Raw genomic sequence first — 26134 nt, 5'->3', positions numbered from 1 at the left:
ATAAGGGAGTTAACATTTCAAAATTTCATTTTTTTTTAAAAAAAAAAAAGAAAAAAAAAAGGGAGTAAACGTGATATATAAAAAAATAAAAAGTAGAACTCAAGGTTGCTACATACCTAAATAAAAAAAAATAAAAAATAAAAAAAAACTTAACGCCAAAAACATATACAATGATGGTAAAAGAAAACTTCCTTAAAAAGAAAAAAAAAATACGAAGAAGGGAAAAAAAAAAAAAGTGAGGAAGGAGAAGGAAATAGTAATTGATCATTTATATTTTGATCCAAATTTTTAAATAAAATGTAAACAAAGGCTACTAAAGGAGGTAAGGGAAGCCATACTGTTTAACTGTTCACGAATGATTTTAAATACTTCTTTTGTAGCATAAAGGAGCTCTGTCTTTGGATCACAATACCTACAACATAAAATGACAATTCATTAAGAAGTGCAGAGGTATAGTATATAAAAGAACCATTCATTTCAAAATTACATTTTAAAAAAAAAAAGGAAAAAGAAAAAGAAAAAGAGTTAACTTGATACACATAAAAAAGAAAGAAAAAAAAAAGTAGAACTCAAAGAAAGTCAATCATAAACAAAATAAAATAAAATAAAGAGGAACTTGCAAAAAATAGAACCTGAAAATTTGTTGGAGCTTCTGACAGTAAATATCTTCAATCTGAAAAAGAATGAGAGATAAAAAATGAGATAGAAACTGTAAAGCATACATGAGTTTGTGGGTCTTAAAGTGTAAGAGTTTTAATTTACATATTTATCCCCGTTAGTTGAAACCTTATAAGTGGGTATGATGAGGGTATTTTAGGCATAAAAATGAGGAATCCAAATAGGAGAAACTCTTTAAATAGTAGTATATATATATATATATATATATATATATATATACTAAGAGGATTCAGAAAGTTAGTTATTGTGTTTTTTCCTGTCAAAAATACCTCTAAATTAATTAATTAACAACTTAAAAATTGGGTTAAAATAGTAAATTGGCAAAAGAAAGTTAGTTGTTGCTTTTTTTTTACTGTCAAAAATACTCCTACCTAAAACTTAAAAATGAAATTAAAATAGTAAATTAACAAAAATAATAAATTCCTACTTCTACATTAAAATGTCTTCCTATTTCTAATAAATTCCTACTTCTACGTTCCCATTCCTACTTCTACATTCCCATTCCTACTTTTACGTTAATATAAATTCCTACTTCTACTCAATAACTTAAAAAACTCCCCATGTATTTACCTTCCCCACATTTTCTGAGTAGAATTTCTCATTAAAAAGAAAAAAAAAAAAAACATGTACAATAAAACTTCCTCACATATCTATATTACTATTTAAGGGGTTTCTCCTGTTTAGACTGGATTTTTTTGTTACTTCTACGTTCCCATTCCTACTTCTACTCTATAGCTTAAAAAACTCCCAACGTATTTACCTTCCCCACATTTTCTGAATAGAATTTCTCATAAAAAAGAAACGTGTACAATAAAACTTCATCACATATCTATACTACTATTTAAGGGGCTTCCTCTGTTTAGATCAGATTTTTTTTTTTTTTTATTCCAAAATACCCCTACACTTGGACAAATTTGGAGGACAATCCTGTGATTCTCAACAACCCACTACAAAATAACTTCACATCCACTAATCCACTACTAAAACCTAAACAATAGGGTTAGACATGTAAAATTAGTAATTTAAAAACTCCTAAATTTTTTCCAAATTAAAAAAAAAAAAAAAAAAAAAAAAAAACTGTTTTTCTTCCCACCTCTACATTTCTCTCTATTATTATGTCTAATTGAAATAGATTTTTTGTCAGTTGCACTTCAACAACAAACGCATAATACTCTACCATATTTTCATTGCACCTCTAGGTTTCTTTTTTGTGATTCGAAAATGTAGTAATCCCAAATTATAATAGAAGTAAATTATTAAAATTTACCAAAAAATAGAAGAGCCTCTGAGCACGGGCATGAGCGCGTGCTCAGAGGCTAGTATATATATATATATATATATATATTTCACCAACAAAAAATTGTTTAATGTATAGGTGATTCAAGCTAATTATTTCACTTGCAACTGTGGAAAGAATTTTTCTTTTTTGAAAACACTAATGTAAAGAATTAAACAACCAAAACATATCAAATTCTGCATTTTGGTATAAACATGTAACAAAAATGTATATAAAAAAAATTTTGAAATTAATATCCCAATTAGATGAATTAATGGCATTTGTCTATGTTTTGTATGAATAAACAAACATGTACCAAACATGCACTTAAAACAAAATAGGGATTGAGTTTGTTTGCGGTGAAAATCTTAATCCTTAAACATGCACTGAAGACAAATAAGGGATTGAGTTTGTTAGAAAAACTTGCAGCCATTTCATTTTGGCAATTAGGTAAATAAAAAAATTAAAAAAAAAAAGCTTTTAAAAAAATTTTAAAGAAGAATTTGTATTAATTATTGACAACTAATGTTAGAGAGAAATATAGAGGTGGGAGGAATTTTTTTTTTTTTTTAATTTAGCAAAAATTTAGGCGTTTTTAAATTACTAATTTTACATGTCTAACCCTATTGTTTAGGTTTTAGTAGTGGATTAGTGGATGTGAAGTTATTCTTAGTGGGTTGTTTAGAAGTTAGAAATGTAATTTTATTGGATTGTCCTCCAAATTTGTCCAGATGTAGGGGTATTTTGGAACAAAAAAAAAAAATCCAGCCAAACAAGGGAAGCCCCTTAAATAGTAATATAGATATCTCATCTTGTTTTTTCTAATACTAGCCTTATCACACGTGCTTTGCAAGTCCGATAAGGCTTTATTTTATTTAGTGTTATAATTTTTCACTCATTCTAATTTGAGATTTATATATATTAAAAAAGAGAAATGTTACGTTCACAAAAATTTTACAACATTTTCACAACATTGCTTACCTATCACTGCCAAGTCACAAAACACAACTTAAATAATTTGACTAGGAAAAGAAAACAAAAATAAAATAAAATGAGAATTCAAAACAAAATAAAAAGATCAAGAAAAAAAAATAAACAATAAGATGAAATTCAAAACACCAACATATTTCGATGAGGAGGGAAAAAAGGGGTTTTGGAGAGAGATGAAATTCAAAACACCAGCGTATTTCTATTAATTTAGTTTATCTAAGCTCATGCAACTATAATAAACATCTTCCCTCTCTCTCTCTCTCTCTCTCTCTCTATATATATATATATATTTCAATAGTTAGTCATCCTATTTATTTGGTATTAGTCTTGTATAACAATTCCATAAACATTTCTAAAACTAGTTTGCTTTAATCCATGTTTTGGTGTGCCTTTCATTTTTATTTTTATTTGTGGTTTATATGTTTGAAGTTTTTTTATTACTTTTTTTATTTTTTATTTTTTTATTTTTTTTGAGATGACGTATCTTTTTTACTTGACTAGGAGAATTCGGTCATCATGTTAGTAAATTAATCTTACCTTATTGTTGCATATTATATATGGGGCTAGCCTATTTGGATCTTGCTTTGTTATATAAGGTCCTTCTCCCTAATGATTGCTATCTTGCCATGTTTAGGTGAGCCTTTTATTTTTATTTGTGGTTTATATGTTTGAAGTTTTTGTATTAATTTTAATTTTAATTTTTAGATGATGTACCTGTTTTACTTGATCTATGAGAATTCGGTCATCATGTTAGTAAATTAATCTTACCTTATTGTTGCATGTTATACGTGTGGCTAGCCTATTTGTATTAATTTTTCTGTGTTATATAAGGTCCTTCTCCCTAATGATTGCTATCCTGCCTCTTTATTTTATTGGATCTGTAGAGAACTCCACTGTCTCTCTCTTTCTATTTCAAATTAATGCTTGTGTTTTTATTAAGCAAATTGGTATTTTATGAGTCATTTATATTGTTTTTAATAAGGATTTTGCCCTTGTTTCCAGGTACGTGTCACGAACCTGCAGGATGCTTCTGAACACATTGGAGAAGATTTGAAACGTGTGAAGGAGCACTTGGAAATAGCATATAAGATAAAAGATTGGTGCGTCTCTCTCTTCTGTAGTTTTAATTTTAATAAAATATCATGTGATGACTCTAACGATACATTCTAGGGCATCCTGCCTTTCCAAGTATCTCTTGGCAAGAGGTCTTTTTCCACTTATTTTTTGTGGGTCTTGAATCCAAGATCTTTCCTTCCATGTAGTACTTAAAAGGGAGGAGGTGCCAGTTGGGCTAGAACTCATTGTCAAGTTGTCTCTTTCCACTTTGATTGTCCTGGGCTTTCGTTGGTGTTAAAACTGCAGCTATGAGCAAAGTTCTAAAACTTCACAACATCAGAATTCATTCTTGCTTTTTATATTATACAACGTCATTTCTTGGGTCTTCTTGGTGTTAAAAATACCAAATATTGGATATTAGATATAAAAGTCACATGGATCATTATTACTTATTGCTATCAATGGATTTCAGGTAATAGTTATCTTGAGTCTGGCTTTAGTGAATTCACTACAACAAAATGTATTTTTAGTGACGAAAAAATTCGTCACTAAAAGTCCAGTTTTTCGTCACTAAGGAACTTTAGTGACGAAATTGGACTTTTAGTGACGAAACTCATTTCGTCACTATAGCCCCGTCACTAAAAGTCCTGGTGACGAAAAATTTCGTCACTAAAAGTCCGATTTGACTTTTTTTTTTTTTTTAACTTTTAGTGACGAAAACATTTCATCACTAAATGTTTTCCTCACTAAAAACACTATTTAGTGACGAATAATTTTGTCACTAAAACTATGTTCGAGTACATATAGTGACGAAAAAATTCGTCACTAAAACTATTTTTAAGAAAATCCAGGCACATATAGTGACGAAAATTTTCGTCACTAAAACCATTTCTTACAAAATTTTGCTATATTTAGTGACGAAATTTTCGTCACTAAAACAATTTTTTGTTGCTATATTTGTGACGAAAAAATTCGTCACTAAAACTTATTTTCTGTTTTTATTTTTTTCATGGCTTTGATATTAACCTATAACCTGTCATTACATTATTAAAACCTCACATTTGAATAACAAATTTATTTCAACAACACATTTATAAAAAAAAGATCCATACATTCCACAAGTAAAAAATAAAACAAGTATCCAATTCAAACTCCTTCCATACAATAATTGTTTGCAATATATACAATAACTCTACCTAAACCCTATTTTAGAACTAACGGAAGATGTCCTTATATGTCTTCAAGTAATGCCAAAAGTAAATCCCCTAAAAGCCACCAATAAAAAATCTGCACAAATATAAAAACAATAATTCATTAAAATCGTAAAGTAAAAACATTAACTATGTTATAAGAAACATTTCCAACATGTATTTAAACCACCTTATAATACCATACAAGCCACCCGCTTGCTCTAACACAACCCACCACAAAACCAATTTCCAACATCACAAGTTTATATAGAGATTTATAAGTTTTTAACTAGAATTTACTTACTTTGCTCAAACTAAGTTTACAACTTTCAGAAAAAATCCAAAGTTAACTTGTGTTCTTCACCTTGTTCCACACAATTTCTTCAACCGCGAAAGAGAAAGAGAGCTGGAGATAAAAGAAAGATAACTTTTAGTGAACAGTTAAGTAGACCCAAATTTAATATTGAAAAGATTGAAACCCCACTTTGTGGTATCAAGTCCTCACATTTCACTTCGTTCATATTGCTAGTAACTAGACCCAATCATACCTCAAAAATATTCCTAATGTTTAATTAGTCAACATAAAACATGGAGTTAAGTTGCCAAAGGCCCACACCCAACATTTGATAAGCCTCCCAATGATCTAATGGCTACAGTCATCAACACATTCTAGGTATCAATAGGATTTCACTTGCATGCAACACATAGAACAGTGAAGCTTTACCTCTTGATGGAGACAATGCAAGAATTTCAATAAAAAGATGACTCTCAATCTAGAATACCATAGATTCACATGATAAATAATAAGTAAATAATTGACATAAAGTCATTAGAATTAGGTAACAAAGTTTACACCTTCACTTGTACACTACATATATCTAACACTGGTATGAATGTGGAAACCAAACCAATGATCAAAGAGATAATGAAAACTATGTGCTCAAAACAATGATCAAAGAGATTCAAAGAAGCATTGGTGACTATCCTAATCGATCATCAATGTGAAATGTATGTGATGGGGATTTCCTTATTGGTTGGTTATGGATTTTAATGGTTTAAAAATATTGAGATCACGTTCTCATATGCTCACCAAGGACCTGGATTTGAACCAGCTACAGTGATAACCCAATTTGACCGAATGGAAGATAAATACAAAATTATGCTCAAAGAAGTTCCTCATAGCATTTAAAACACCTTCTTTAGCAAATTTCAATAACTCCAACTCTCTTTTACAGTCTGACAAATCCATACAACAAACAAAGACCAGCCAGCGAGCTTTCGCGACGAGCTGAACCGTCGCGAACGGCCGGCGAGCTTTCGTGACGAGCTGAACTGTCGCGAACGGCCGGCGAGCTTTGTGACGAGCTGAACCGTTGCGAACGGCCGGCGAGCTTCGCGACGAGCTGAACCGTCACGAAACATCGCGAGCTGAAGCGAGGATCTGTGACGGTAAGGCGAGGATCTGCGACGGTGAGGCTGGGTTTGGCGACGAAGGCTAGGTTTGGCGACGGTGCAATTGGGTTTGGCAACAGTGCGGCTGGGTTTTGCGACGGTAAAGCAGGGTTTGGCGACGGTGACGCTGGGTTTGGCAACGGTGAGGCGAGGATCGGGGATGGTGAGGCGAGGAATGGCGACGATGAGACAAGGACAGGCAACAGTGATTGCGACGGTGAGGCTGGGTTTGCGACGGTGATTGCGACGGTGAGAGTGAATCGGCGGCAGTGAGAAGTGGTTTCAGTTTGTTTGCTATTTGGAAATATAGGGAGCAGAGTTTTTTGTGAGAATCAGGTGAGTGAGGGAAGTATAACAAAACAAAAAGGGGCTGAATTACATTTTTAGTGTGAAACTTATTGTGACGACTTATATTTCGTCACTATTGGCTACCTTTAGCGACGAAAATTAGCTTCGTCGCTGATAATGATACCCATTTTTGTGATTTTGTTTTTAGTGACGACTTATTTTCGTCACTATTTGTGACTTTCAGCGACGAAATGGGTTTCGTCACTAATAGTATTCTTATCTGCACCTTTAGTGACGAAAATTTTCGTCACAAAAAACTTAAACTTTTAGTGACGAAATAATTCGTCACTATAGATAAATTTAGTTTGGCGCCTTTAGTTCAACTCAACATTTAGTGACGAAATTTATTTTTCGTCACTAAATGTTACTAATTTTTTTATATTTAGTGGCGAAATATAAATTTCGTCACTAAATGGTACTTTTCAGTGACGAAAAAATTTTCCTCACTAAAATTCGTCACTGAAAATACATTTTGTTGTAGTGATTTGACAATAAGTAAATACAAAAAAGGGTGCAGTTTAACATTTTCCTTGGTTTTTATTCTAGGATTTTATAGCATGTGTATTATTTTGTTTGCTTGCTTTATCTAGGCTTCTGTATGAGACTCTTAATTCCTTTATTTGCTTGTTTTTATTTTCGTTTTTTTTTTAAGAGAAATATACAACATTGTTTGCAGAATGCTAATTATTTGTTTGGTGGTGATCTCAGGAATGATGATAATGACTTTCTAGTTCAGCTATGCAAATTGACAGGAAAGCTTTTGAAGGTACAATTATATATATATAAAATATATATATATATATATATATATATATATATATTATTTTTGATAAGGTACTTGTATTAGCTATAATGCTTAATGGTGATGTTAGGATACCACTTTTGTCGAATGCTTGCAATTATTCTTCAATGCAGCTTGATATGATTTTTAACAAGATTAGAAGACTATTGCCTTTTCTTATGTGTCTTTGAGGTTCTTTTTTTTATTAGTAGTTTCATTAAAAAAGAACAGGATGGGGCACAACCCTAGTACATGGGAAGTATACAAAAGAAGAGCCAAAAAGAGTGACAAAAAAAATTGCAATAGTATTGAAAAAACTTCATATCAGCTTGGAAGTCAGCAAGGTTTTAGGTGGTAAAAGAGGTGAAAGTCAACATCCACTCATATATAGATGAGGAACAAAAACTTCAGATGTGCCATGCCCTTTCCCTCAAAAGAACGCCTATACAGTGTAACTCAATCACAGAAAAATGGACTCCCAAGCCTCTTTACTATCATGCTTACCCCTTTCCAGCATGTTAAGTGGGCAATCACTGAACTCAGCATCACCCAACTTAACTCCAAGAGACATAAAACAAGTGTCCATAACTCTGACGCCGTTGAACGTTGAATGGTTAGCATATGTGCTATTAGATTTATATGTACAACACCAATCCATTAATGGCAACTCGGCTCTTGATGTTATTGATTTTGCTTTTGAAATTAACAGCTGTGCTTCATTATTGACACTACTATGTTACAAATGGGCTGTCTAGGGTGGTGAACCTGACTTGATGACTGCGGCAAATTAAGATGGTCCTCCATGACTGGCAGAGAGGTTAAATACTCTTTTCTGTGCCCCCTCCACTACAAGAAGACAAGTCGTCAGATGAACCCAATGTTTTTGGTGCTGACCAAGATGAAGTGGGTAGTAGTTAGGCATCTGCAGCAGCTTTCAGAGCTATTGCAAATGTTATTTCCTCCCAGCAGCAAATGTCTGTCCCTGTTCAAAGGGATCTCTTCAGTGAGAACGAGTTAAGGGGTGACACAGTGTTAGGAGCTTTGCTAGTTGCTGATGATGGCATGAGGAAGTGGAGTGCTTGGACAACATTAGGCCAGTCACATGGCCCAATGTTTTCTCAAGACACCAATGGCTCCTCATGCCTATCCAATGAAGCTCCTAAGTGCTCTTTGAGGGGGACAAGCCCAGGCCCCCTGCTGGGATCAGTTTGATGAGCATGATGAGGGGCAGCATGTGGAGGCACCTTGCTTCACATGATGCCCCAAGGCCATGGCAGAGGAGGGCCATGGTAGGCAGCAATGGTTTGTTGATGATGGGCAGCAGCAGGTGGTGCTGACCCTACGTGGTAGTGCATGACATGATGGCTTGGCTATGGGTTGCTTCGTATGTGGGCTTGGTGGCTTGTGTGCAAGGCAGTGCTGGGCTGCTGATGTTAATGCTATGCTGTGCAAGGCATTGGGCTGGTTGGTGCTGGCTGAATGTATGGACTGATGTGTGTGGGCTGATGGCAGTTACCTAGTGTGCTGTTGATGGACATGATATGCTATGGGCTGTGATGCTGATAGGAAAGGCTTGGATAGAGGGCCAAGGCTTCTAAAACGTGATGGGCATCACGTGTGGGCTGCTGGAACATGGGCAGAAGAGCCATGATGAGATGCTGAGTGTTGGGCTGGCATGTGCTATGTGTGCAGCAGTAGTTGGTGGCAGTTACCAACGTTTCCTAGCATTGTGGGTGCTTCAGATATGCAGTGCAAAGGCTGGAAACGTGTAAGGCAGCAGCAATGAGGGTGTCCTAAGTCAGACTACATGTGGCAGCAAGTCCAAGAAAAGGGGCAGTTACTTGGTAGTAACTGCCATAGCAGTTTATTCTGTATATTATCCTAGGCTGTTGGGGTTGTCAATAGCAAGAGAGTGTATTGTTTTGCTTTGAGAAATTCGTGTGGATTCTCAGGCTTCCTTTGTACTTGATATTAAGTGATGAAGGTTGGGGTTGGTGCCCTGTAAATACTGTGTGTGCTGTGTGTGTGTGCATTCTCTTTATAATTCTGTTCATAGTGTTCCTACAGTGCGTGTGTGTGGTGTGTTGGCTGAGACTAAGTCAGAGGGCTTAGTGCCATCACAGGCAGAAAATTTGAACGAAAAATTTAACCCTATGACAATTGGTATCAGATCCAGGTTTGTCCCAAGTCGCAATGTCTTCAGACACGAAGGCAAGGTTGACGGTTGTGGAGAACATATTGGGAGTTCCTGCGGATGGGGAAGAAGTCTCCGTGTGTGACAGGCTGGGGGCTGTCTCTGCAGAAACCGCTGTAGTAAGGAATGATCTTGCAGAACAGAGAGAATTGGTGTTGAATCGGGTTGAAGAGTTGGCTGCTGCAATGGATGCCCAGAACCAGGCAGCAAGAGAGACCCAACGTGAACTTGAAGCAGAAATTGCTCTGTTGAAGAGAGCAATACGTGGCCTGCCTAGGGAAGGGGAAGTGGCCACCAAAGTAAAGGTCCCTGAACCAAAGCCCTTTAATGGTGCCAGGAATGCCAAGGATTTGGAGAATTTCCTGTGGGATATGGAGCAGTACTTCAAGGCTGCCAGGGTGCCTAGCCAAGAGATGGTTACAATTACTAGCATGTATCTTTCAAGGGATGCCAAGCTATGGTGGATAACCCGTGTGGAAGATGATGTAGATGCTGGTAGAGGGAAAATTGACTCGTGGGAAGCCTTAAAGAAGGAATTGAAGGATCAATTCTTGCCTACCAACACTGCTTGGGTTGCAAGAGATGCTTTGAAGAAATTGAGACAGACTGGTACAATGAGAGAGTATGTCAAAACGTTCAGTTCTTTGATGCTGGACATCAAGAACATGTCTGAGGAGAACAAACTGTTCAATTTCATGTCTGGCTTGCAGCCTTGGGCACAGATGGAATTAAAGAGGCAGGCAGTTCGTGATCTGCCTACTGCAATGTCTGCTGCAGATGCCTTAGTGGACTACAAGTTTAGCAAGCCCAGTGGGGATGAGGAGAAACGAAAGTCCAAGGATAAAGGCAAGGACAAGCAGAAGAAGGATGGCAAGAAGAAAGATAAGCAAAAGAAAACGTGGGGAAATAAGAACAAGGGGGAGAGTTCTACCTCTCAACCAAGCAAAGAACAGCCTAAGCTTAATGCTGGTTGCTTCATTTGCAATGGCCCTCATCGTGCAAGAGACTGTCCAAAGCGTGAGAAACTTAATGCCATAGTTGCTGAAGATGGTAGTGGGCAGTCCGATGAAGAAGTTCCCAGTAGAATGAACCCTTTGCAATTGCTGAATGCATTGAGTGCAGGAGGTAATTCTAGGGGTTTGTCTTATGTTCCAGTGGAGATGAACGAGAATGGGGCTGAGGGTATGCTTGATTCTGGTGCTACCCACAACTTTGTTGCTGATCGAATGGTCCAAAGGCTTGGTCTTAAAGTAAGCAAGAGCCCAAGTAAGATCAAGGCTGTGAACTCAGAAGCAAAACCTGTGTTGGGAATTGCTTATGGAGTGAAGCTTAAGGTGGGCGAGTGGACAGGAAAGGTGAATTTCCTAGTCATGGAATTGGATGACTTTTATGTTATTCTGGGTGACGAATTTTTAGTGGCTGCAAAGGCTGCCTTGCTGCCTTTCATCGGAGTTTTGTTGATCCTTGATGAGAAGCAGCCATGCTATGTTCCTGTGAGGCGTGGGGCAGGAAATAGCAAGACAAGCAAGGGGAAAGGACCTATGGTTTCAGCCATGCAGGTTGAGCATGGGCTGAAAAAGGGTGAGATTACTTACTTGGCTACATTGATTGAGATGAAGCAGGACAAGTATGTGGAAGTTCCAGATGCTGTGGCTGGATTGTTGGGGGAATTTGTTGATGTGATGCCCCCAGAACTACCTAAGACCCTTCCACCAAGGCGTGCTGTTGATCATAGAATCGAATTGGTTCCAGGATCAAAGCCTCCTTCAAAGGCTCCTTACAGAATGTCCCCAATGGAGTTGGCTGAAATGAGGAAGCAATTGACAGAATTGCTTGATGCAGGATACATTCAGCCCTCCAAGGCTCCTTATGGTGCCCCTGTGCTGTTCCAGAAGAAGCATGATGGCTCATTGCGGATGTGTGTGGATTATAGAGCCTTGAACAAAGTGACTGTGAAGAATAAGTATCTAGTTCCTTTGATTCAAGACCTCTTTGACAGATTGAGCAAAGCTGTGTACTTCACAAAGCTGGACTTGAGATCAAGATATTGGCAAGTGAGGATTGCTGAAGGGGATGAGCCTAAGACTACCTGTGTGACCCGGTATGGTTCTTATGAGTTTTTAGTTATGCCTTTTGGTTTAACGAATGCCCCTGCTACATTCTGTAATTTGATGAATGATGTCTTTTATGAGTATGTGGATCGCTTTGTTGTGGTTTATTTGGATGACATAGTGATTTATAGTGAGTCCTTGGAGGATCACTTGGAACACCTTAGGAAGGTGCTGTCCAAATTGAGGGAACATCAGTTGTTTGTTAAGAAAGAGAAGTGTGAGTTTGCCCAACAAGAGATTATGTTCTTGGGGCATAGAATCAGCAAAGGGATGGTGATGATGGATGAGGGGAAGGTGCAAGCTATCCTTGATTGGCCTTCACCAAGCAAAGTGACTGAATTAAGATCTTTCCTTGGTTTGGCTAATTACTATAGAAAGTTCATTCAAGGATATTCCAAGAAGGTTGCCCCTCTCACAGATTTGCTGAAGAATGACAAGAAATGGGTGTGGACAGATGCATGTCAAGAGGCGTTTGACAAGTTGAAGGTGGCTGTATCTAGTGAACCTGTGCTACGTCTGCCAGACTTTGGGTTACCCTTTGAAGTCCATACTGATGCTTCTGACAAAGCAATTGGTGGTGTTCTAGTGCAAGAAAAGCATCCTGTTGCATACGAGAGCAGGAAGCTAAATGAGGCAGAACAGAAGTGTTCAGCTCATGAAAAAGAGATGATTGCAGTGATCCATTGTTTGTTGGCATGGCGTGTGTACCTGCTAGGACCAAGGTTTGTGGTGAAAACAGACAATGTGGCTAATACTTTCTTTAACACACAAAAGAAGTTGTCACCAAAGCAAGCTAGATGGCAAGAGTTACTGCAAGAATACGATTTTGTGTGGGAGCACAAACCAGGCAAGCACAATGAAGTAGCTGATGCACTGAGTCGTAAACAAGTGCACGAGTATGTGGCTGCCTTGACTAGAGTGGAGTCAGATTTTGTGGATAGGATCAGGGAGAGTGCTAAGCTTGATGCTACCTATCAAAAGCTGGTGCAGGATGTGACTGCAGGCCTTGTGAGGCGTTATTGGCTGGAAGATGGGTTGCTGTATGCCAAGGGTGGCAAGCTGTTTGTACCAAGTGGAAAGATCCGAAGGGAGTTGCTAAAAGAAACTCATGATCCACAGTGGGCAGGACATCCAGGTAAGGATAGGATGTATGCCTTATTGTCCCGTTCTTATTTTTGGCCTAAAATGGAGTTAGATGTTGAGTTGTATGTGAAAACCTGTCTAGTTTGTCAACAAGACAAAGGTTTAACTCAAAAGGAAGCAGGTTTGCTACAACCTCTTCCCATACCAAAAAGTCCATGGGTTTCGATTTCAATGGATTTTATTACTGGTTTGCCAAAAGCTAAGGGGATGGGTTCAGTGTTTGTGGTGGTTGATAGATTCTCAAAGTATGCTATTTTTATGGCTGCACCGAGTACATGTACAGCAGAGGTGGCTGCTGATTTCTTCTATAAGAATGTGGTGAAATACTTTGGGTTGCCTGAAGATATTGTAAGTGATCGAGACTCTAGGTTTACTGGTCGATTTGGACTGTTCTGTTTGGTTTGATGGGTTCTGAATTGAAGTTTTCTACTGCAAATCACCCACAAACAGATGGGCAAACAGAAAGGATTAATGCTGTGTTGGAGGATTATTTGAGGCACTATGTGACTGCCAGCCAGAGGAATTGGCTAGACTTGTTGGATTCTGCACAGTTTGCTTATAATCTGCACAAGTCTTCATCAACGGGGATGAGTCCCTTCGAGTTGGCTATGGGGCAGCAGCCTCTCACACCTCATGAGATTGCTAAGCAGCGATCAGGAGGCAGATGTCCTGCAGCATACAGATTTGCTGTAAACAAGCAAGAGCTGATGCAGGAGGCACAAGACAGCTTGTTGAAAGCACAAAGAAGAATGAAGAAGTATGCTGATAAAAGGAGAAGACCTCTTGAGTTCCAAGTGGGGGATAAGGTGCTGTTGAAATTGACACCACAGATTTGGAGGAAGTTTCGAAATGAGCAAATTCACAGAGGTTTAATCCCTAAATACGATGGTCCATTTGAAATAGTAAAAAGAGTTGGTGCTGTGGCTTACAAGTTAAAGCTGCCAGAAAGGTTGCAGATTCACCCAACCATCCATGTTAGCTTCTTGAAGCCTTATCATGGTGATGCAGAAGAGCCTGCTAGGAATGAGGCAAGGCGTGCCCCGCCTACTGTCATGGTTCAGTTTGACAAAGAAGTGGACAGAATCCTTGATAAAAAGGTGACAGGTTATCAAAATGGAGGAAATATGATAACTTACTACTTAGTGAAGTGGAAAGGGGTGGCTGAATCAGAGGCAAGTTGGGAGAAAGCATCCACATTGTGGCAGTTTGAGAAAGAGTTGAAGGCATTTAAGGATACCCTCCCGACGAGGACGTCGGCTTCTTCTGGTGGGGGTGGTTTGTTAGGAACTTTGCTAGTTGCTGATGATGGCATGAGGAAGTGGAGTGCTTGGACAACATCAGGCTAGTCATATGGCCCAATGTTTTCTCAAGACACCAATGGCTCCTCATGCCTATCCAATGAAGCTCCTAAGTGCTCTTTGAGGGGGACAAGCCCAGGCCCCCTGCTGGGATCAGTTTGATGAGCATGATGAGGGGCAGCATGTAGAGGCACCTTGCTTCACATGATGCCCCAAGGCCATGGCAGAGGAGGGCCATGGTGGGCAGCAACGGTTTGTTGATGATGGGCAGCAGCAGGTGGTGCTGACCCTACGTGGTAGTGCATGGCATGATGGCTTGGCTATGGGTTGCTTCGTATGTGGGCTTGGTGGCTTGTGTGCAAGGCAGTGCTGGGCTGCTGATGTTAATGCTATGCTGTGCAAGGCATTGGGCTGGTTGGTGCTGGCTGAATGTATGGACTGATGTGTGTGGGCTGATGGCAGTTACCTAGTGTGCTGTTGATGGACATGATATGCTGTGGGCTGTGATGCTGATAGAAAAGGCTTGGATAGAGGGCCAAGGCTTCTAAAACGTGATGGGCATCACGTGTGGGCTGCTGGAACATGGGCAGAAGACCCATGATGAGATGCTAAGTGTTGGGCTGGCATGTGCTATGTGTGCAGCAGCAGTTGGTGGCAGTTACCAACGTTTCCTAGCATTGTGGGTGCTTCAGATATGCAGTGCAAAGGCTGGAAACGTGTAAGGCAGCAGCAATGAGGGTGTCCTAAGTCAGACTACATGTGGCAGCAAGTCCAAGAAAAGGGGCAGTTACTTGGTAGTAACTGCCATAGCAGTTTATTCTGTATATTATCCTAGGCTGTTGGGGTTGTCAACAGCAAGAGAGTGTATTGTTTTGCTTTGAGAAATTCGTGTGGATTCTCAGGCTTCCTTTGTACTTGATATTAAGTGATGAAGGTTGGGATTGGTGCCCTGTAAATACTGTGTGTGCTGTGTGTGTGTGCATTCTCTTTATAATTCTGTTCATAGTGTTCCTACAGTGCGTGTGTGTGGTGTGTTGGCTGAGACTAAGTCAGGGGGCTTAGTGCCATCACAGGCAGAAAATTTGAACGAAAAATTTAACCCTGTGACACACAGACAAGCTGGAAGGGGGTGAAAAATTCAAGCTGGTCTCAGATGCCAAGGATGATACGCATGAACTTTGTCCAGCAACCTAGGGTGAGATTGCCAGTCAGCTTCCTGCTAGTTAGTCATATTCCAACTCCTACTACCACCATCTGGTGAAATACTTAACAACTCAGAAATCCAAGCTTCTTTACCTATAGCACGGGAGAAAAGATTAGGGTAAAGATCCTTTAAGGGAATGTGCCCACACCAAAGATCATACCAGAATCGAATACGAAGACCCTTTTCCGCCACATACAACACATGGCCAAAGAAACTCTCGGCACCTTTCCTAAAATTCTTCCACATTCCACATCCTATAGCACCTCTACTAACTCTAGTGCTCCAACCTCCACTAGACTCCCCATACTTGGTAGCTATAACCTGACGTCATAAATGATTGGTTTCACTTCCAAAACGCCATAACCATTTTCCAAGCAAGGTTTGATTAAACAAACCAAACCTCCTTATCCCCAAACCTCCTGCTTCAACTGGCCAATACACTTTGTTCCAAGTAACAAGTGGATATTTGAAAGCTTCCTCAGAACTCCCCCATAGGAAATTTCTCTGAATCCTTTCTAATCTATCCACCACAGCTGGAGGGATAATAAACAAGGATAAGAAATAGGTGGGAATGCTTGAAAGGGTACTTTTCAATAAAGTTAATCTACCCCCTTTCAACAAATATAAACGTTTCCAACCAGAAAGCTTCTTCTCCATTTTTTCTATAATAGGATTCCAAATTGATGTATCCTTAAAATAAGCTCCAAAAGGCATACCTCAGTAAATCATGGGCAGCCTACCAACATTGCAACCTAAGACACCAGCCAGAGTATCCAAACTCCCTACCGCCCCCATTGGAACAATCTCACTCTTACCAATATTAACTTTCAAGCTTGTGATAGTCTCAAAGAAAATCATCACCATGCGAATATGTAAAAGTTGTTCCCTAGTTGCATCACAAGAAAGGATAGTGTCATTAGCAAAAAGAAGATGAGAAATATGCAAACCTCCTTGTGAATGAGAATTCGCTTGAAAACCCCTAAGAAAGCCTCCCTCTTCTGATCTTTTCAATAGCCTACTCAAAACTTCCATCACCCATAGGAAACAAAGAGGAGAGACAAAGAGTCCCCTTGCCGAAGGCCCCGAGTACAACCAAAAAAACCCACTAGAGAGCCATTAAGGAGAACTGAAAATCGGACTGTTGAAACACAAAACTTCATCCGCCTCCTCCACTTCTCTCCAAAACCCATCCTCTCCATGAGATAAAACAAAGCATCCCAATTCACATGATCATAAGCCTTCTCAATATCCAACTTGACAATCACACTTGGAATTCCACTCTTCATTCTACTATCCAAACATTCATTAGCAATGAGAATGGAATCAAGAATCTATCTCCCTCCAACAAAAGAATTCTGAGAATTAGAAATAAGTTTATCCAAAACACAACAAAGCCTATGTGCAAACACTTTTGATAGCAACTTATACAAACTACCCACAAGGCTAATAGGATGAAAGTCCTTAATGTTAATAGCATTGGTCTTCTTAGGAATCAGACATAAGAAAGTGGCATTAAGGGATTTTTCAAAGATGCAAGTAATATGAAAATCCACAAAAAAGCCATAACATCTTCTTCTACCACACTCCAACACTTTTGGAAAAAACCCATAGTAAAACCATCTGGCCCAGGTGCCTTATCGCCTTTAGCTTCCTTTAAAATTGCAAGAATCTCCTCCTTATTGAACTCCCTTTCTAAAGATAGCCTCTCAGATTCATCCAAGCAAGCAAACTCTAGGCCATCAATAGTAGGTCTTCAAAATTTAGGCTCTTGATATAGATTCTTATAAAATTCCACCACCTAAGCTTGAACCTCCTTGTCATCCTCATAAAGCATACCCTCAACCTCCACTTCCCTAATTTGATTGGTTTGCCTGTGTGAGTTAGCCAATCTATGGAAAAACTGAGTATTATTATCCCCCTCTTTTATGAACAAGGCCTTGGATTTTTGCCTCCAAAAAATTTCCTCCAAAGAAGCTAAATGCTTAATGTCAGCTTTGATCACAATTCTTCTAGATCTATCTTCTAGAGACAAAACTTGCAGCTCTTCTCACATATCAAGCTCCCACAACTTAATCAAAAGACATTTCTTCCTAAAAGCCACATCCCCAAACACATGCTTATTCCAATGCTTCAAATCACCTTTCAAAGCCCTCAGTTTACAAGCTAAAACATAACTTGGAGGCCCCACAAAGTGATAACCCCTCCACCATTTCGCCGAACTCGATCCACAAAACCCTCCACTTTTAGCCACATATTTTCAAATTTAAAAGAACTCTTCCCCCTCAACACACCTCCTGTCTCCACTAAAATAGGACAATGATCTGACACCACCCGAGGAAGAGACTTCTGTATCACATCCAAAAAATGATCCTCCCAATCAGCTGAAATTAGAGACCTATCAATTCTGGACATGGAAGGATTATTAGAATCACAAAACTAGGTGTAATCACCTCCCTCCAAAGGCAGATCAACTAGATTGTGTTTCTCAATAAAGTCAAAGAATTAAAACATGGCTCAGCTAAAAGAGTTACAGCCAAGCCTCTCTACCGGATATCTAATGATGTTAAAATCACCAATCAAACACCAAGCCGAACTCCACCACAATCTCATAGAATCAAGTTTCACCCACATATCATTCCTAGCATTGTCATTAGACGGACCGTATACCCCTGAACACACCCATTCAAAACCGTCTACCACTCCCTTCAACAAAACAGAAACAGAAAATCTACCAACAAAAAAATCAAATTTCTCAAATAACCTCCTATCTATCCCATGCCAACCAAATATCCCCGGCAGTGTGAATTGCATCCAAACTGCCCAATCTACAAATGGGCTGCCCCATAAACTTTTCACAACGGTAGAGTTTGTATTGTCCAATTTGGTTTCCTGTAAACAAATAATATCACCCTTCCGCTCCTTAAGCAAAATTTTCACAATAACCCTCTTACAAAAATTATTTAAACCGCTCACATTCCAGGATAGGATTTTTAAATTCATGGATACTAATTTGAGCCCAGCCCAATGGATTTCAAACTACCTTTAGAGTTTGTACCAGCCTTCCTATCATAATTAATGGAAGAGACTAAACTCCTTAATTCCCTCGTACATTTCTTACTATTGTTCCCTGTCCTACTAATGAGAGGATTTAGAAGTACCCAATTTCCTTTAAAACCATGTCAGCCATGAAGCTTTAAATAATTTATTTATTTATTTTATTAGAAAAATTATGAGACTAAAATTAAAAGGGAAAACCAAAAAGTCATATGTTTATCAGACTATAACAACTTAAAAATCAAGTTACCTGTAGTGCTCCATTGGTTAAAATTCTAGTGAACCAAGGGATTTTTGAGGGTGTCTCAGTCCTAGTTCAGGAGCTCTCTGAGCATCTATGTCAGTGCCTGTTTCAATGACAACCCCCAAGTTCTTGTATACATAATCTAAAAGCCATTTGACTTGAGGTGCCACATAAATATCATCGTATCTGTAGACAAGTCAATTAGCAAGCAAGATCCTTGTAATTGCATATAGTCATTTACTGATTATATCTGTCAACTCTCATATGTATATGCCTTGCCTTCAATTATACAAGGAGTGAAGATGCTTAGAACATGAAAGTGAGATGTAGCTTCTAAGATGTATACACAACAAACCTGAGAGTGTTCAGAGAAAGTCTTCTCCGTCTCAGAAAATTTTGAGACAACGATCAAATCTCTCAAAGTGCTTCCGGTCACCCATAGAATAAAAAAAACACATCAAGAAATTATCAAGATAGTGTCTTTGGCTCAAAAGGAAATGTTGCCTTATTTTGATGATATAGCCAAATGAAAGCAACTCTCTGTTCCTGTTTCAAAATCTGTCAGAGAGCTGCAACCATGTCCATGACTGAAAACCATATCTACGGTGACAATCATCTTAAGTCTCTCTATTCATTTTTGTTCTCTTAGCAGATGGAAAGTAAAGAAATCATATGAGTCTCCCATGTTCATGTTCCAGACTAGCCTTCACCAGTCTATTGAGCCAACAAGCCTTGTAATTTTTCCAAGAGATACGGTAATCATCTCCTTTGGCGATCCTTTAAAGTTTTATTGATTTCATTAACTATTGAAGTATAAGAAGCAAAATCTGATATAAGGCCTTTTTCACTTCGTAATCTATCAAAATGCTCTGGGTTTCCATTCTTGCAATGCCCTTCTAAAAAAATGTTGTATGTAATATAATCTGGAACCACCCCCAAATTAAGCATAGCATCTAAGAGCATATTTGCTTTTTTCATCTGCCCTAGCTTACAAAGGCCATTCATAAGTACGTTATACATTACAACACCTGGAACATTGCCATCACTCTGAATTTCTTTGAGCAACTTAAAACCCATCTTAACATCACCCTTCTTACAAAAACCATCCATGACCATGGTATATGTTGCATCATCAGGTTTCATACCAGCACTCAACATCTCCCTCATCGTTCTTTCTGCATCAACAACTCTTCCTTCCCTACACAGCCCTGAAATAAGAGCTGTGAAAGCCACATTATCAAGTTCAATCCCTTCATCACTCATTCTCTTCCTAATCTTTAAGGCTGACTCTAAATCTCCTTCCCTGCAATTCCCATCAATAAGGTTCCTCACTTCTTTCAAATCTCCAATCTTGAAAAGTCCATTGATGAGTGTATTATACGTAATCAAATCAGGTTTCACACCTTTCCCCAACATTTGCTGATAAATTTCCATGGCCAAATCAATTCTCCCATTCTTACATTACCCATCAATCAATGTCGTGAAAGTAACATCATTTGGAACCAACCCCCTCTCACACATTTCATCAAACAACCTATTCGCATCATCCAAGCTACCCTCCTTACACAACCCGTGAATCAAAACACTGTAAGTAAAAACATCAGGATGCATTTTACTCTCCTCCATAACCCTTTTCAACCTAAACCCCTCCTTTAAATCCCCACACTTACAATACCCATTAATCAAAGTATTGAAACTAACAACCGTGGGACGCAAACCCCACTTCGGAATTTCCTCAAACACAAGCTGGGCTTCCCTAATTTTAACCTCTTTACACAATTTATGCATCAAAACATTGAAGTTACACACATTTGGTGGATACCCACAATCCAAAACCTCCATATAAAACGCACAAGCCGATGAGGCTGTCTTCGACTTCATCATCTTATCAAGCAAAGACCCACACCCTCGAAATGGGACTCGAAAATTATGCTTCCTAACCAATCTAAAGCACTGAATAGCATCAGAAACAAAACCATTATCTGTATACGCAATCATCATAGCATCAAACACAGAATTGGTGTAATGGGTACCTTTGGTTTCGACGAGGGAAGCAAAAACAGAGCAAGCCGAGTCCTTGCCTTTCCGAGAGACAAGGAAGTGGAGGAGTGACTGAGCTTGAGGGAACATGTTGTGGGAGCAGAGGAAGTGGGCCATGGTGCAATAGGAATGGAGGGTGTGGCGGAAAGTGGGGTGAGAAGAGAGGCATTGGAAGAAGGTGAGGAGAGAGTGTGGAGAGAGAGAGAGAGAGAGAGAGAGAGAGGTTGTGGTTGATGAGGTTGATAACATGTTAGGGTGTGAGAGAAGCGAGGAGGTTTCTGAGAGAGGAGTGGTGGAGTGGTTTGGTTTTGGAGTCGAGAATGGCTTTATTGGCTTTAAGTCGTGCCTTAGCTTTTCATTCTGATAGTACTTATCTCTCGCTCTCCCCTGTGTTTTGAACGAAAGAATATTTCTAAACGTTTTAACAAGAGGGAAAAAAACAAGAAAAGAAAGAAGAAGAGGGAATATATGGCCTACAACGGGGTGAACAAGCAAACCTTGGCCAAATTGGATTATTACCATATAAAATGACACGTGAGATTGTGAGTTTTGGAGTTCATTTGAAAGTGACGGTTTACTAATTATAGTCTGATGAGTCGGATATTAATATAATATCAAATTGCGGCCAAAGTTATGGCAAAGTGTGACTGTAGAACTAAAAATAAAATAAAATATAGGTTAGGTTGGAATCAACACCAAAAAAAAAAAAAAAAAAAACTTAGGTATCAATCAGCACGTCCGCCAAGGGTCCTCTCTACCTGTAATCGTGGTTGGCCATGAGATTACACATATGATATATCACTTAAAACAATTTTAACTGATGAAAAATGATTAATTCACAGCTGTTAGTTGTATATTGTCTTCAATACATTTTCAGGCTTTGAAAGTTTTTGACTTGATAATACCTGGTGCAGGGCCTGAATTTTGCCATGCATATTCTACCACCTGTTGAAAGGGGCCTCTGCTGTATGCCATTGGCTGTAACCATAATAAAATCTTGAGCCAAATTGGATTGCCATATAATCAAATATCTGTTCTTGATTTTTCTCAATTATTTTGGTTAATTCAATATTTTATTTGAACATTACTTTTGAATATCTCTCTGTATTTCTATGCCTGGCTCCAACATGTAAAGTTGACCAGGTAACTTAAAATGTTTGACAAAGTTAATTACTTTTGGTGAGCTATTAAATTGATGAATAGTAGTGTTTAAGGACACTGGACTGGAGGCCACACAGAATGATATTGTCATGAATCTCTGAGAGTTGCCTACTGCTGCCATGTAGATGGCAGATTTGAACATAAGGAGAGGTGAGTACTTTTGGTCTTGTAACTTTAATTGCCTTCACCCGCCAACCTATCTGCCTTTTCAAGTGCACAAGGTAATCAGTACATTACATTATTTCCCAGGTATCATTTCTTGCTAAAATATAGTTGGGTGGCTTGAACTCTCAGCCTCTCATAATTGTGTCACTAGGGAGGGTCCTTAGATGTCGATAGATAAATCAATTATCACTTCAAATTCCATTTGTGATCATCTGTCAATAGTCAACTTGAACGTGTAGTTGCAAACACAGGTGATTTACATTGGTCCTTGAGACAGCTGCAGGTGTAGATTTATGTCAGCTGCTTCTTGCAGTTGGCCTTGGTAAGGGCGTAAGGCAGTTATATACCTGTTTAGACCTTTCAGGGGTTCCATCTTTCTGTGATAAGTTTAAGCTTAGACTTGTGGTCGATTTTTGAGTGATAGCTGGATCTAGTTGCTTCTCCTTCTCTTCTTCCATGATTTATTTGGACCTTTAATTTATTCGGGGTTAACTTTGATTTTTTTTTTTTTTTTTTAAATTACACAATTCTCCTTTTATGCTTCACATGTGCTAGGGTTGTGTCATTTTTTGCATTTCAATAAATCGATGTCCTGGGAGGGCAGTTCCACTTCCATGTACATATCCAAATAAGAGAGAGAGATTTCAAATCCAAACTATTGGCGACAAAATCTAGTCACATTGGAGAAATTGGGCATGAAAGGAGAACTTTGACTATAGGTCTACTGTACCTTATAAGATTCAAATCTACCAACAAGCTACAAATCAGTGGCCTGGATTCTAAGTGGCCACAGGTTGGAGGTCAAGAGCACATCGGTGAAAGAAGATGAACAGGGGGTTAAGTTTTAGCTTTGTTTTTCTGTAAAAAATGCAGAAATGACTGAAAAAATTGGATATAACATTCTTATGGAATTAATTAGCAACTAATCTTTTTGTATAATATACTTGTAGAGAATCAAACTAGGCAGTGAATCCATGTCAATATATCAAGTCTGATGCTAGACCAGATAGAAAAGTGCAGATAATAAGATGTAATTTCTCTGGGTAGGATCTTTCAAAACCTAATAGAGAGCCAGCAAAGATTTTTTCTTTGAGTGGCCATGCACTAGAATGTTGCCTTCAACAAGAGAAATTTGTTCCTGTTAAGCCATGGAAGAAAAATGATGCAGATGATACAGCTCTTTTGGACTTTATACCATTTCTTGAATGTAAGCATTCTTCAATTTCTGTATTATAATATAGTATACACTCTTTAGTGCTTTTAATTATCATGTTTGTTGATGAATAAAACCACTGACCTTGTGAGAATGCATTACCATCTGGTTGGTTTGTGTGCATTTGTTGACTGTACTAGTCCATCTGATATCAGACAAGTACCGGCATCAGATCAAGGGTGTGAGATACCAACAGAATTCATCTATATCAGACAAGTACTGCCGTACTGGCTTCATACCCGAGGCACATACATGCAATAATTTTTCTTTTGATGGAACACATACATGTAATTAGATACAAGTCAATATGAAAAGTAGATTATGATACAATATTGATTATACTACACATGCACTCCCCATCAACAAAAGCAGATCCAGATCATTCAATTTTCAACAATAACTAACAGATGCGCATTTGTATCTAACCATCCACCAAGAAAATACCAATTTGCTGGTCTCCCTGAAACATATTCTGATTTAGATTAAAGTTTTAGGGAAGTGAACACAAGAAAGGATGCATGGTATGCTGCATGCACCAAGATATGTTTCACATAAAAACCGATTTGTACAGATATTTGAAGATCTTGACTTCTTTAAAAAATCCCTTGCTGTGAAACTTGAATTACAAAAATTTGCATCCATGTAGATAGAAATTCTTTATTCTCATGATTAATTCAAGTATCAATACATACTCAATTAAGGTAATCACTCTGCAGTACATGTAATAAATGCTATTTACTCAACTATCTCATCAATAAAACTGATCGCTATCTATTTTAAATGTAAAACCACTCAATTAAGGCAATCACTCAGAAATAAGAATTTAAAGAAAAGTGCCATGTATATTCTAATTTTTTTTTATATAAGTAATAAAATTTTATAAAAAGAGACTACTTCATGCACAAATGGCATAAAGTGGCCTAAGGAATTACAAACTCAAACAAAAAGAAAACGACTCAATAAACATTGAAACATAGTCTATAAGCGAGAGTCCTCAGGCTTGAGAGCAATGAAAACAGGTACCATCAACGCTAAAAACATAAATGTAAGGGCCATAATAAATTCCTTCTTGCCTGTTGTTGTTTTCCTACATTTTCTTCTCTACGTAAATGCACAGTTGGTTTGTCAAGCAAAACTATACTCTCAACATAAGAATCAACAAAAGTATGACAATTTCCAACAATCCTAAGATCTTTAATCTCATTTACAAAAGCCCGTGGGTCGCAAAAACTTACAGCTCCTGTGGGAGGCAAAGTAGTAAGCGTTTTTAATTCACCCGTGGCAAGTGAGTAAACCTCAACGTCAGGTGGAGACTCGTAGTCCCAGTCATCTTTATCCAGAAAAGTCAGAAACCTCACCACCTTATAGTCATTGGTTTTGGAATCAAATCCAAACCCAACAGATGCATCGTGCCCACCATTTGTGTGGAAGGTGATATTGGGTTGAGCCGTTGAGGAAGTTCCACAAACTTTCTAACACAAGGGTTCCAGAGAATGAATATCAGCAAGGCAGATGAGACCGTTGCAAGTGCCCACCACACGGTATATTTCGCAAGGGCTTCGATCATGGAAAGGGAAGCCAAACCTAGTGTGTTCATAGAAATTTGCGTTGTCGTCCCAATGCAATGCATAGTGTTCTTTTTCATGTTGGTCAGTTGCTTGTCTGAAGAGGAGGGGATGGTTGTTGTTGTTAGAGAATTGGTGGAGATGCATGGAAATGAAGGTAGGGTTTTGGATAAGGGATTTCCATGTTTTGTAGACTGAGGTGCAAGTTACGAAGGATTTGATAGGTAGACGTATGAGAAGTGAGAACATGGGTTAGGATTTCAAGAAGTAGACAGTCCCACATCGCTTCTTTGGTGAATAAAGATTTGCAGGCTTTAGGAGGCAAGTAGTCTGACATTATTCTTTGCTTGTTTCAAGCTTCAAAGAGAGAGAAATGAGAGAAAAGGGTATAGAGATTGTAGAGGCAGTAAATAGAAGAGTTTAACAGTAATAGTTGGAGTGAGAGAGAGAGACTCAGTTGGAGAGCTTGTTTGCCTTCTTTTGGATAAATCAATTGGAAGCAAAATAGTGTTAAAAATAAGCAACATGACAAAAACGTAAACTATTCAGTTACCTATTCAACTATTTCCAATGCTATGGACTTGGAACAACTAAATAATAACAATTCAAATCTGAAAACAACGATTTGATAGTCCAATAATTATTTGCTCCATATCTCTCTTTGAAATCTCCAACGGTACTACAATTTTTGAGTAATTATTAGGTAGAAAACATGAACACCTTATTCGAGGTGCAGTACCGTGTAGGACATGGGACAACCTAAGACATTTGCACACGTTCCAGTTGTGTTATTTATTTTTTTGAAAAATTGCAGTACAGGACACAAGAGGGACAGGTCCATTGCCTTGTTTTAATCTTGAACAATAGTCTAGCTATTTTTTACAAGGCATATGGATTGACTGCACTTCTACCTCTGATACATATACTTTGACACACTTAGGTAAAATGAAAGCACTTGTAATACATATACA

The 26134-nt window shown here is 38.2% G+C and overlaps 1 protein-coding gene, 1 long non-coding RNA gene and 1 pseudogene across 2 annotated transcripts; 1 reads left to right on the top strand and 2 right to left on the bottom strand.

The window, feature by feature from the left end:
• Nucleotides 1–4005: 4005 nt before the first annotated feature.
• On the top strand, nucleotides 4006–8794 carry LOC115992335. The gene is made up of 3 exons (XR_004092480.1): nucleotides 4006–4044; nucleotides 7699–7756; nucleotides 8527–8794. It is a non-coding gene; the product is annotated as an uncharacterized LOC115992335 (long non-coding RNA).
• On the bottom strand, nucleotides 5123–21458 carry LOC115992334 (annotated as a pseudogene).
• On the bottom strand, nucleotides 16439–17007 carry LOC115990071. The gene is made up of 2 exons (XM_031113933.1): nucleotides 16757–17007; nucleotides 16439–16607 (listed from the first exon to the last, which is right to left on the bottom strand). The coding sequence occupies exons 1-2, from the start codon at nucleotides 17005–17007 to the stop codon at nucleotides 16439–16441; spliced, it is 420 nt and encodes a 139-aa protein (XP_030969793.1).
• Nucleotides 21459–26134: the final 4676 nt, after the last annotated feature.

This window comes from Quercus lobata, chromosome 5 (assembly GCF_001633185.2).
Source record: "Quercus lobata isolate SW786 chromosome 5, ValleyOak3.0 Primary Assembly, whole genome shotgun sequence".
Lineage (NCBI taxonomy): Eukaryota > Viridiplantae > Streptophyta > Magnoliopsida > Fagales > Fagaceae > Quercus > Quercus lobata.
The sequence above is the reverse complement of the archived record's forward strand: the minus strand, read 5'-3'. Positions and strand labels throughout refer to the sequence as shown.